The sequence below is a fragment of the Ischnura elegans genome, chromosome 10 (genome assembly GCF_921293095.1).
Source record: "Ischnura elegans chromosome 10, ioIscEleg1.1, whole genome shotgun sequence".
NCBI lineage: Eukaryota > Metazoa > Arthropoda > Insecta > Odonata > Coenagrionidae > Ischnura > Ischnura elegans.
The window spans coordinates 56,959,555-56,973,343 of record NC_060255.1 but is presented as its reverse complement, the minus strand read 5'-3'; the positions used below and the strand labels follow the sequence as shown (position 1 = coordinate 56,973,343).

Here is a 13,789-nt window from a genome sequence, read left to right as displayed (position 1 = left end):
GGCATATTACATTTGTACCCATAAACAACCGAATCGCAAAATTGGAGCTCGATCGGCGACACGAAGGTCGTGTATTCCCCTTGTTAGTTAAAATCAAAGTATTGGGAATAAATGAATTACATGCATAAGTAGAAAATTTACAGGGCAGAAAATTTGTTTTTCCTCAGGGAATAGCTACATAATTCATTAAATAACACAGCTGAAAGAGGTCACTGGCTAAAGGATAACTGATGTTCCCTACTTGTGAGCTGACTAAAAGTTTTATTTTCAAAATCTATCTCCGTTCACACATTAATAACTGACATGGGTTGGAACAAACATCTCTGGAAATTTGACTGATCTACTAAAGAACTTTGAAACAAGAAAATGAGAAGAGTAAATGATCATATTCTTACCTTTTAAAAGGCGGAGCAATAAAGCAATGTGAGCAGTTGAGAGTCCAATCCTCAACAAATAGTCAATGAGCCACACCACAAAAGAATTGAAGGTATTCTTAATCAGCACACCAAGGGTCATGCACAAATGAATGGCAAATTCACCAGCTCCAAACACGCGGACAGCTGAAAATAGAAAAAAAAATTCCAAATAACTCAAACATAAAGAGTCAATGCAGGTTAAATCAAGGATCCAAATCTAAGTATCTAAAAGAGATGTTGAAACTTTCACTTTTCAGTAATATCTCTTACCCAAGAAAAGAAAGCAGTCATATGTGCTGTTCAGGGCAAGCTGTGGGTGTGACTTCACAGGCGTGGTTCCCACAGTTGGGAAAGGATTCTTCCTTTTGCTGCTCTTGACACCCAACAGCTTCTCCATATCTTCTTCTTTTAACCCAAAATTATCCCCAAACACTGAACGTGTGAGGCAACGACCTTTCGTTCTTCGCCCTTCTTCAGTAATATCGGTCCACTCAAACTTCCTGTCAAAAGATGAAATGTGATTAACATTTAGATAACGTCCCAGTTCTTCCCAGAGTTTTACATTAGTTTCGACCAAAAGTACATAGTTTGAATTGCAATTTCGTTTCAACCCCGAGTTTACCTCCATGGGTTTAATTCCATTTCGTTTCTACAATATGCTCCTGGGAACGAAACATTAGAAATTTTCTTGTATGATGTTAGGCACGATACGGTGGAAGTTCGTAATATTATTAAAATGATACATTGCAATATTTCCACTCATAGTTTTATTCTTACACAACGCGTTTCGTCGTTACAACACACTATATAATGCCGTTTGTAACGACGAAACGCGTTGTGTAAGAATAAAACTATAAGTGGAAATATTGCAACGTATCATTTTAATAATGGCAAAAAATTCATGGAACAATTAAAACAAACATTCAGAACAAACAGTTCTCCAAAGCAATAGCAGAGTTGGATAATACTATACACTAGGCCGGCCCTTATTTTGACTGATTTTGAATTTTGTTTAGTTTCCATTGCCATGTTTTGTTCCAAAAGGGCATTCCATTGCCCTTATTTTGACTGATTTTGAATTTTGTTTAGTTTCCATTGCCATTTTGTTTATGATGCTAATTATCCTGAGCCCTAGAAAAATTGTGATTGCATTTTTATTTAGAAGAAGCATACTCAGAACAAACAGTTCTCCAAAGCAATAGCAGAGTTGGATATTACTATACACTAGGCCGGCCCTTAATTTGACTGATTTTGAATTTTGTTTAGTTTCCATTGCCATTCCTGATTAGCGGTAAAGGGGAATATTTATTCCCACAGAAATAAAATTTTGCCTTCGTTCATGTGGCATGTTCGAAAAGTATTACATCCAGCCAATGCTTTGAGATACTTACCCCCCAACATTGGAACCAGATGATTTGACTCGCTGTACAGGAATTTCAGGAGGGCCAGCGTTGCCAGCAAGCAGGGATGTGGAGGGAGACGCATGGGAAGAGCTGGGGACGGAGGGGCAGGCAGAGGATGCCACTTGTATGTTAGAGGTGGCTGCTGTGGAGTTGATGAAGGCAGCCAGGAATGGTTCCAGGTGCTGGCCTCTCTCCTTGCGCAAACGAAGAGGTAATGTTGTGCGCCTGATCATCCTCCCAAGATTCAACTCCGAAACCACACCACCAACCATCATTGGTGGGCCTCCAAAACCTAAGAGATGAACAACCACATTATTCCTACGTCTATGACGCTAATTATCCTGAGCACTAGAAAAATTGTGACTGCATTTTTATTTAGAAGAAGCATACTCAGAACAAACAGTTCTCTAAAGCAATAGCAGAGTTGGATATAACAATACACCCATTCTTTGAGTGGCAATAAAACACACCAGACAGGATTCAAACTCAAAAGCTCTGAATTGGTAGGTGAGAATGTTAACCCACGGCAATAGATTCAAAAAAATTAATGAGAATAAATGCTGTAACAGTGACTTCAAGAGAGGGTAGTACAAAGGAACTACTGTTGAGAGTTGAGAAAGGGGACTCAGGTGTGAAAGACGGGAGAGGAGATATAGAAATACACAGATAATTATGGTAAGCAAAACATTTCAACAAGTAAATAGCAATAATAAAATTACCCCTAAAATCAACACACCACTTCCACAATTGATGAGTTTCACTTGAGTGACTTTTTATTGAGGTTTCAACATAGAAATTTGTTTTAGCCTCGGTCTAATGGCATTAAAACAAGTTATTAAATTAAGAGTTTATTAAGGCAATTTTCTACCAATACTTTGGTAAAATTTAGGTTTCAAATCTAATAGGCAAAAAGGAATCAGTCAAAAATAATATGGTTTTCCTGCCATTACAGAATTTTGAAAATGAACATTTATACCTCCTACAATGAACACTAAAGTGGCAAGGAAGGAAATAATATTTTCTTACGCAAAACAAAATGCAGGGATGAAAAAATTCCATAAAAATTATAATATATTTTAATTTCCAACAAATGAAAGGTCTTACCTAGGTAACCTGCAGGGTTACTTGAAGCAAAGTCAAATGGAGACCGCAAGAAGGTATGAAGGAGGTCACTACCTTTCAAATTGGGCATCTGCAGAAGCTTCTGTAGATATTCTTCAAAGATCTGTTAGGTCAAATTTAGAATTCAATCTGTTAATACCACCTAATTTAAGCATTTCCACAACAGAATAGAACGTAATGCAACGGAATATTACTCACAGGTCTCCGTGAATGCATAAACTCTGCCCCTTTGGGGCCAAATAGGACCCTCTTAGGAGGAAGATGGTTATCTGGGAATTCTCCATGAAATTCCACCAACTTTTGCTCAAGGAGGTAAAAATCACTATACTTTCTCTCAACAGTCCAATTACTGTCAGAAGGAATATCTGCAAGAAAAAATAACTCAATTTCTATCTCCGAACAAGGAAATTTCATGTAATAGTACAAGCAAAAGACTCAAAATATGTAATAAAATTAAGTAAAATCACAAGTTTTCAAGTCTATAGTTAAAAAATCTCGGTTAATTACAGTAGACTCTCATTCATACAAATAACATTTGCCATTATTATGATATAAAGCGATGGTCCTGACCAAAGGGGTATGATAATTTAGGGTAAAATATAAGAAATTATGATTTTTCCCAATGTTTCAGAATTATAAGCATTACTAAAGTGAAAAATATCACAAAGCTTCTTGTATACCTAGTGCCTTATGCGACATTCAATAAATGTTTCATAACCATCTAAGCAAATAACCAAAAAAAGGGAGGGTTGCCTAGGGATTAGCAAACCTAGATGGGAACTGATAGAGTTTTATGACACCCCCTCTTTCCTCCCTTTCTTTCATCATTCAAACGAAAATCTTTCAAGCCTGTACTGCTAAGGAAAGGACCAGTGGAGGAAAAAAAGGAAGTGCCTGGGTAACATATTATGATGGGTTGAGTGATGAGTGGGTTGTGAAGTTGGCGGAGCTGCTAACAATCGCAAGATTTCTCGTTGGTAATTAATTGATTTTCTGGAAAACTTACATGCTCTTATTTGGAATGCCACTGTCAAGATAGCACGACTGGCACCGAAAGTTACGCCACTGACTCTTGAGTGGGAACATTTTTTTGTCGGGGACTCATCATTGCTGCAAACCTTACTTTAAGAACTTTAACCTATCAACTCTTTCCTGCACACTAATCTTAGAATCTATCATGTTTCCCTAATCCCATCCCGAATTATTTACCCTAAACAATCAGGAACATAATCATTACACACGTCAACATACCTATATTCCAATACTGTCAGGCTTCTAGGCTTTAATATTAACGCTAAATTGACATGGAATTCACGTTTTCCTAGTCAGCAAAAAACTCTCTAGGGCTTTGTACTTATTGAGGAAACTTAAAACCTGTGTCAATGAAAAGTACATGAGATTAGCCTATTTTGCTTTTTTTCATAGTATTCTTGCCTATGGTGTTCGACTCTGGGGACATGCAAATGAAACCAAAGAAATTCTAAAACTGCAAAAAAAAGCAATGAGGATTCTGAGTGGTGCTGGGCCCCGTGACCACTGCAGGCCAATTTTTAAAAACTTTCATATCCTCACCATCTACAGCCTCTTTGCGTTTCGCAGCATTGTGCACATTAAAGATAACTTAGATACCTACCCCATACGATCCACCATCCACTCTCATGACACCAGGGCTAAAAATAACCTAAATATTAATTACTGTAGGCTGTTTAAGACCAACAACCAGTCTGACAATTTGGGAGTAAAATTATTTAATAAATTACCCAGCAAAGCCAGATCAGTGAGCATCACAAGACAGAAAAATGTGCTGGAAAAGTGGCTGTGCAATTATCCACTGTACTCAATTCATGAATATTTTGAGCTGGACTTTTCTTCTCTTTTATTATAAATGTAATCTTTGTAATGTATGTGTTTTTAATGTTTTGATCCAATGTACAGTGGAAGCCCCTTATAACGAGTACGGGATATAGCGACAAGCTCGAATTAGCGACAGCTACCCAAGGAACCATTTTAAACCCTATGATTTAAATGTAAAATAAATTCGTATTAGCGATAATGGCTCGATTCCTCTCTTGCGCCATTCGTAATTACAACAGGTTGACTTTTTGACCCCATGCCACATCTCTGGAATTCAATGCTTTTAAAACGGCATTTTTTCCGCCAACGTCGACGTCTACATGTTCCGTATTCTCCTATTCTTCTTTCCTTAATAAATTTTTCGAGTACACATTTCATTGCTCTTTTGTCATCTCCCTCCCGCGCCTCCGCAGTGAGGTTAAAAATTATTCCGCCCGTCTGCTTGCACCATGGCTAGTAAACGAAAGTCCTTGGATTTAAAAACCAAAATGAGAATTATTGCAGATTGTGAAAGTGGAGAGTGTTCAAAGAGTGAAATAGCGAGGCGATTTGGAATTAATACATCGACATTGTTCACTATTTTATAGAAAAAAAAAACAAATTCGTTGGCAGTGCTTAAAGAAGGGCGTCCAAGCACTCAAAAACACCTGCGGCCCGGAGAGCATCCGCAGCTAGTAACTGCTCTTTTCTCGTGGTTTTGCTAGCAAAGAGCCGCAGGGATTCCTATCACCGGCCCAATGATGAAGGCTAAAGCTGAGTATTTGTGTGAGAGGCTTGGTGGATGGATGGTTTGCACAATTTAAAAATAGGAAGGGGATATCCCTTCACAGACTATCCGGTGAATCATCAAGTGTTGACGTTAATGCTGTGGAAGGCTGGGCTCCGGTCCTTAAAGACTATTTGGACAATTACAGCCCCTGCGATATTTACAACGCGGATGAGACGGGCGTATATTTTAACCATCTCCCGGACAAAACTCTCGCCACTCGAACGGACCCCTGCAAAGGAGGGAAGAAAAGTAAAGACCGCGTAACTGTTCTTTTATGCGCCAATATGGATGGTTCAGATAAGTTAAAACCGTTCGTGGTGGGGAAATCCGCCCATCCCCGATGTTTTAAGGGAGTTAAAACTCTCCCTTGCACTTACGAAGCAAATAAAAATGCTTGGATGACGGCTGCTATCTTCACGCAGTGGTTACGAGCGTTTGATGCCAGGATTGGTGGAAGGAATAAAAAAGTACTATTATTCATTGACAATTGCCCAGCCCACCCACCAATAGAACTAAGAAACGTTAAAATTGTGTTATTGCCGCCTAACACTACGAGCGTTCTTCAGTTCCAGTCAGCATTCCTATCAAAAAGTGTAAGCTACTGCCGCTAGAGGTATCCTGTCCGCTGATATTGCGTCTGATTGCGTGAATCTCTACGAAACATAAATATTGCTAACAGACAGACAAAGAGTGGACTTCATTTATCATTTGTCCTTCTATTTATTTGAAAAAGTTTTCAACCTTTCCACCGAAGATAATTGATATGACTAATATGCTTTTAGATGCCGTAATGCTGTTCGGTTTCATGATTCCGATAGCATTTGAGTCGGCTGTTTTGAAACACGATAGTAAACCGTTCATACAGGCAGACTTGAAGCATAAGAAGATTACTTCCACCTTCATTCCGCCGTTAACCTGAAAAAGATAGAATCGCGATGCTCATGCGGAACCCTAAAATTTTATCACGCTCCTTTCGTCACCCAATTGCAGCAGCCACCCATCATTTTCATTACTACTCGGAAAGATAGAAGGTATGAATTTTTGAACAGATTCCGAAGTTTTAGCATTTAATAGTCTGATGCATAGCCATAACTGGTAGTTATGACATGTATATTTGGAGCATCCAAGAAATAAGGATAATAACAGCTCATAATGCACAGTTCAGTACGAGTGAGTCTGAAGCTGGGACTTTTAAAATTGACTTCTTAATGCCTCGGCATATAGCATCCTGCATAATTACATATGATTTGATCATATATTGCAAGTGAATATGATCATTAGTGAATTAAATGTTCAAAATAATGATTTAAAACGGCTATCATGCTGCAATTTTCGCCTCTCGGCAGAAACAGCCGTGGTGACGCCTGATGAGTGATTTTTTTGTGACGATGTAATTGCATTCGGTAACAGCGACAACTCACTATAGCGACAGATTTCTCTGTTCCCAACAGCTGTCGTTATAAGGGGCTTCCACTGTACTTGTTTTGAATGTTTCGTTGTATTGAATGCTTTTATAAATGTGTTGTATACGATAACTTGACAACATCTGCGAGGGCCAATCCTCGCCGTGGATGAATAAAGATTATTATTATTATTATATACACAACAAAAGAAATAACCTTTGCCTCACCAATCACAGTCTATACCATACTATCATGTCTATTTACAATAAATTGCTGTCTGAGTTTTAAAAAAGTATCAACAATTGAAATAGGTATCTTAAAAGTTAGAGTAAAAAAATACCTTCTGCAACACCCCTAATATTCATTAGAAGAAAGTTTATTTTTAATATATTTATTGTAAGTGAACCATCTCTTTCAGGCATTGCACTTAACCCATTTAATTTCTTTTGCTCTACTATAGTTTTATATAAGAATATATTTCATATTTTACATGTGAAGTATTTATAGTTTGACTTGCCCGAATAATAATAATGTTTACTATTATTATTATTATTATTATTAACATCATCAGTGAACAATCATTAGATTGGTTTGACGTGGCTCTCCATTCCTCTTCCTTATCCGCTAACGTTTTCATAGCAACGTACAGCAGACTCCCGATTATCCAGCTGCAGCATATCCGTGTTGCAGAATATCTGTGCATGATTTTCACTTTTGTTCAATATTTTCCGCTATCTTTACAAAAATATTAAATAGGATGCAAAATATCCGGAAGTACTGCATTAATGCTAGGATACACCGGGCTTATTATTTCTGTAAGAATCCCCTTCGTACAACAGAAGCGATCACGTGCTAGCTGCATTTTTGGGAGAACCGTGTTCCTGTTTTCCAAGCCTCACAGCACGTGACCGCGCTCCATGATCACGGATACACATCCCTCAGTAGTTGCAACCTGGGCAACTTGTGCAAGAGGTGACTACCTGGCTTGGTGCCTGACAGTATAGTTTCAAGCAGTAGTTTTAAAGCATTCATTCAAACCACTTTTCTGTATCCGTGATCACAAAGCAACGGATGTGTGGTTTACGAAACCAGGCCTTACATGGTGCACTAACAGAACGAGTACAACCATGTTATCGCCGCTAAAACAATCGCGAACTGGCAAAGAAAGCTTTCAGTGAGTCCGGGAAGCACTCTTAAATGACAGAATAACTGCATGAATAATAATATATTGTTTGTTTTACGTAAATTATGAATTACAAGCGTGCTGCGCCTGCTCCCAGCGGGCTTTCCCCACTCTTTTCAATACAGTTCCACAGAGGGATAGGCGCGTTTCTAATTTTAAAATGTAGAAAAAAAAGGCAGCGTCTTACGTACAAATTTAAATGGAATGTTCATGTACAAATTGTCTTTAAACACAACATTGGAAGTAATTACACCATCCTCTGTTAAACACACATGATGACTCATACTTACGCATCAACAGGAGACCTGAATGTGGAATCAGCCACATTTTGATAAAAGTTATTTAAAGAATGCGAGATATTGTTGCAAATGAACAAATGTATCAGTTTGTGTGCCGTTAATGCCAGGAATATTTACCGGTTTTTGTTTTTTTTTAATTATTTAAAAACCAATTTTAGGAAACAATAGCAATATTTAGGAAGTAAGATATGCCGTTGTATGTCCTCTGATAAATTCTGTGCATTTTGGTACCTCATTTGTAGAATTTGGTTGTGTATAAGTTGAGAAAAAGGTATCTATACAGTAGAAATAACATAGGAGATTGAAAGACATTAAAGTGAAAGTTTGGGTTATCTGTGTTTCCGTGTTTTCTGATTTTTCGTGTTGTCTCTCCCCATCATTAGCCTGGATAATCAGGAGTATGATGTAATTCTTCTCTCTGTCCAGGACTGTACTGTATAGTGCTCACCTTCTCCTTGGACGTCAATTCTTCGCACATGAATCAAGAAGGTGGTCCCAGGGCTCCTTGTATTCCCTCCAATTGCTCCCGCCGTGCTGTTCCCCGTTGATTCCCTGCGGACTTGGACGTTTGGAATGGTCACACGCCATGCACTCAAATCTCGTGGCTCAAGTGATCGGCCACTCGACTCCTCCACCTCTATGAAGTCAGAGTCACAATCAAGGTCATCCCCTTCGTCAACCTAAAAAAAGAAACAATGTCAGCAAAATATGATTTAATTTTCAAAATGCCACAGCCCAACAATGGAGTTCTTGGAAACAATGGCAAAACAATATTTGCTATACAATGACCTCAAACTAAAATTTTCACCCCTTCCAAATTTGAAATTTGAAATTCAGATCTTGGGCTGAAATGAATACATCTTAATCTTTTTCATTTAGTGATGTAAGCACAATAAAGAAAACAACCCACTTTGATTTACCACTTCATGTTTTCATAAAACACTATGATTTAACACTTTCCTGGTGAATAGAATGAATGAACTTTTATCGGGTGTCTATGCGGTTAAGAAAAGTCTAAGAGCGCCGACCTTTTGGGTTCCATCTCGTCACCCATTTTCAAGGCTTTTGAAGCCCTGCAGTTTTGCCTCAGTAGCCTTGAGAATGGGTGACGACGCAGAAACCTGGATAAAGTTTACTAACTTGCTTTCACTCACTGGGGGGCTCTGCCCTATCGAAAGTCTTGGATGATTTAGTTTAAGGCACATACAGAAATTAAAATCTGAGACCACAAGGGGCAAACCATGGTCGGATTGAGGTAGAATGACCCATCACATATTCTATTGCACTGAGGCAAAAATTCCAACATTTCAAGCTTAACATTAAGAATTAAAGACTGATTCGCAAAAACAGTGCCAAAGAATATGGAAGCATTAGTACAAGCAAGTCGAACGTACTGTCTGTGCCTCATAAATAGATGAAAGAGTGAAAGTTATGCCACTGTAAGTAACAACTTCACCAGGGTTGGTCAGAGGGTTCGCAAGGTCCAATTCCACCTTTTACCTTCTGAATCTGTCATTGGACACAGCAACTGTATGTGCCTTCATTTTTAATAGCACCCCACTAGTGATGGAGAAATCCATTTCAATTAAAATCGAAAATCAAGTTTTTATAGTCAAAGATAGAGGAAATCAAGATCGAGTCATGATCTTAGAGTTTCGATCCAAACTAAATTTTTCTACTTTGATCTAGACCTTTTCATTTGATCTCAGCTGAATCGCTATCGACCTATGATAACATCACCTTTCCCAGGTGGCAGACTTTTCTATAAGGCCTGTTAAATTGTAAAGCCACGCCTTCAATCATCAAGAAAGCATCTCAATCCCTTGATCTTTCATAAAAATTTTACTGAAGCTGAATGGTTTCAAGCAGTGAACCCAAAACTTTAATGTTTACGCATTTGTAAATTTTTACTACAAATAATCAAGCTTGTATTCTGTGTAGATTTTTTGGGATTTTTTTCCTAATGCTCAAACATGTACTTTGAGTGTTTATCGAATGAATAATAAACAGGTTTTTGTACGAACGGTATTTTTTTCAAAAAATAACCATTGATTTTTTTCAATTAATCAACCTTTCTAATTTTTGGTTTGCTGATGAAATTTGTTGATAAGCTGAGCTCCTCATTACGATTAGAAATCAAAAGATTTTTTCATCACTACATCCCATCTATTTACTTCTTATCTAATGAAATTTAAATGGAGTGGTATGCATTAATAATACCACAGTTCACTGATATATACTGTAATGGATCAAGTACCATTACGAGGTGCCATTAAATTCAGCACATTCATTTCCCTTCCCGCTCCTTTACACTCTAACCTTTCCCACCCCCTAGACCACGGCCCGTGGAGGAAAGTGTGCATGCGTAAGTGGGGATGAATGTCGTTTAGATAAGATAGTGAGTGTGTTTGGGAGGGGAGAACTCTGGTTTTTCCCGTGCATAACGTATTCCCCCTCCCTCTTGTGCGTTACCCCACCCCAAGATGGGGATTATAAAAAGGTTGTGCGCGTGTAAGAATGAGGACAGACAGATTGGAGTGTTGGGCGGAGCCCATGCCCAAATTTGGTGCGACACGGCAGTGAAGACGAGGGGCCTATCAATCACGCAATTGAATGAGTCCTGGAGATCACGGTCTGAAAGAAGAGACCATCCCCTTATCCGAAGGAGCAAGGACCAGCTTAAAAAGGGATGCATACGCTTATGTTCCGGATGCAGCTTCCTCCAACAAGGGAGAAAGAGGAGTTTGCGGTAAAAGGAACGAGAGTTTGCTGGATCCCACCTGGTCTAACCACGGACAACGGTCAAGTAAGGTCGCAACTATTTACCTCCCCTATCAAGAAATAATTAAAAAAGTGTATCATTTATTACGTGTTCACAAGCAAACTGTATTTTGTTGTTATTGTTTGCCATTTCAATTATTTCATCTTGAAAATCAATTTATATTGTTGTGTTTTATCATTGATGTGTCATAAATTGTTTTCACCAACTCATACGTCACTAATTCATAAGAGGGTTTCTTTTTTTGTTTGTTAAATGCAGTTTTATTGTTTAAATTATATTTTGCTTCGCTGAAAGTTTAGAGTTTTGTTTGCCATTTCAATTATTTCATCTTGAAAATCAATTTATATTGTTGTGTTTTATCATTGATGTGTCATAAATTGTTTTCACCAACTCATACGTCACTAATTCATAAGAGGGTTTCTTTTTTTGTTTGTTAAATGCAGTTTTATTGTTTAAATTATATTTTGCTTCGCTGAAAGTTTAGAGTTTTGTTTGCCATTTCAATTATTTCATCTTGAAAATCAATTTATATTGTTGTGTTTTATCATTGATGTGTCATAAATTGTTTTCACCAACTCATACGTCACCAATTCATAAGAGGGTTTCTTTTTTTGTTTGTTAAATGCAGTTTTATTGTTTAAATTATATTTTGCTTCGCTGAAAGTTTAGAGTAAGTGTTTTAACTCCTTCACGGGTCATCTTAAAAAACATTCCTCGCCATTCCTTTCGCCCCGGTCATTTTTCTTTTCCTTGAATGCGTTGTGGAAGAGGGCATAAGGGTCATAAAGTTACCCATCAGGTCGAATCGGGAACCCCCCACCCGCAATTATCTCCAAAGGGGAATATTTTTAGTTTCTGTAAATTGTACGAAGAGAGTGACATAGTTTTGTCCCGTAGATCCCATGCGGAAGGGATCCACGCAGATATATGTATATTTTTTTTGTTTTTGTGAGACATCTCCCCCGGTTCAATTTAGACATTCGGGCAAGCCAGGGGTGGGACGCCACAATGCCAAAAATGGAGAAAGAAGTTCTAAACTCACAAAATCTCCCTCTCCTAAGTCTCCAGCATCAACAACATCTCCTGACCCTAGTTCACCGGGGTCCATGTAAAACACAGTCTGGCCTTCAATTGGGGATGACCTGAGAGCCCCACGTATCTTCTGAATCTTGCTGCTCAGCTTAGACACACCCCAGCCCTCACTTTGCTTCTTTGATGACCTTGAAGATCAATGAAATCAAAAGTCATACATTGCAAAGCACAAACATATTCATTCAATGATAAAAGATAAAGTATGAACTATCAGTGCAAATGTGTTTAGCTGATGTATACTTACATATGTAAAAGTTGAAAAAAATTAAATACTAAGTACCATATCCATACTCAGATTTACCTTCAATGAGTATCTACTAACTCCCAAATTACCTATATATTCTATTTCTAGCACAAAATGTAGTGAAAAGTAAAAAAAATACTTTCTAAGTGTACATTTTGGAGCATGTGGATACTAAAAAGAGAATCAGCCAACACCAAATAGTGCATTTGAACTACATTGGATCATATTTCTTGAGGGTATCATTGCAGGGTATTAATGATGAAATTTGGAAATGCTATGATTTAGTTTATATCAAAAAGTCGCACCAAGGGTGCCACTCCCCATGAAAAAATAATATGGCTTAGCTGGAATATGAATCAAGATATCTCATTTGCTGGTCAGGTGTGCCAGTGGTGCAGCGAGGGGGTGAGGGAGGGTTTGGGGTATAAAACCCCCCCAGAGCTCAGAGAAATTTTTAATTTTAGCCCATCTTCTATATTATTTCTACTGTATAGATATGCAACCAAACCCAAAAAATAAGGTACCAAAATGCACAGAATTTATCAGAGAACATGCGACGGCATATCTTACTTCCAAAATATTGCTATTGTTTCCTAAAATTGGTTTTTAAATAATTAAAAAAAAAAGACAAAAAAAACTAAATATTCCTGACGCTAACGGCGCACAAACTGATACATTTGTTCATTTGCAACAATATCTCGTATTCTTTAAATAACTTTTATCAAAATGCGGCTGATTCCACATTCAAGTCTCCTGTTGATACGTAAGTATGAGTCATCATGTGCGTTTGACAGAGGATAGTGTAATTACTTCCAATGTTGTGTTTAAAAGGTCCTCTGACCTCAATTTGTACATGAACATTCCAATTAAATTTGTACATAAGACCCTGCCTTTTTTTTTTAATTTTAAAATTAGAAACGCGCCTATCCCTCTGTGGACCTGCATTAAAAAGAGCGGGGGAAGCCCGCTGGGAGCGGGCGCAGCACGCTCGTTTTACTTAATTGGATTGGTATTACAAATAGAATACTGTAAGGATATAAAACTCCCCTTGTGAGTGGGGACTAATCAAGAGGGTATATCCATCAAGGGTGATAGAATGTAATAGATGGGGACATGGACATAATTTTGCTTCCTAATTTCAGCAGGATAGATAATTTGAAGGTGGATATGCAAAGAACAAATCTCTGAGTATAAGGAATCAGCAAAATCAGAAAAATGATTT

General features: G+C 37.9%; 1 protein-coding gene across 4 annotated transcripts in view; it reads right to left on the bottom strand.

Moving 5' to 3' along the window:
• LOC124167325 (sorting nexin-14-like) overlaps positions 1–13,789 on the bottom strand; it is a 48,221-nt gene that overhangs the window by 5,462 nt on the left and 28,970 nt on the right. For all 4 annotated transcript variants that reach the window (XM_046545305.1, XM_046545308.1, XM_046545307.1 and 1 more), the window contains 7 exons: positions 12,274–12,451; positions 8,898–9,129; positions 3,140–3,306; positions 2,924–3,044; positions 1,808–2,111; positions 687–916; positions 396–560 (listed from right to left, as the gene is read on the bottom strand). In XM_046545305.1, the coding sequence (XP_046401261.1) occupies positions 396–560; positions 687–916; positions 1,808–2,111; positions 2,924–3,044; positions 3,140–3,306; positions 8,898–9,129; positions 12,274–12,451 (1,397 nt within the window). The remainder of the gene's footprint in view (positions 1–395; positions 561–686; positions 917–1,807; positions 2,112–2,923; positions 3,045–3,139; positions 3,307–8,897; positions 9,130–12,273; positions 12,452–13,789) is intronic.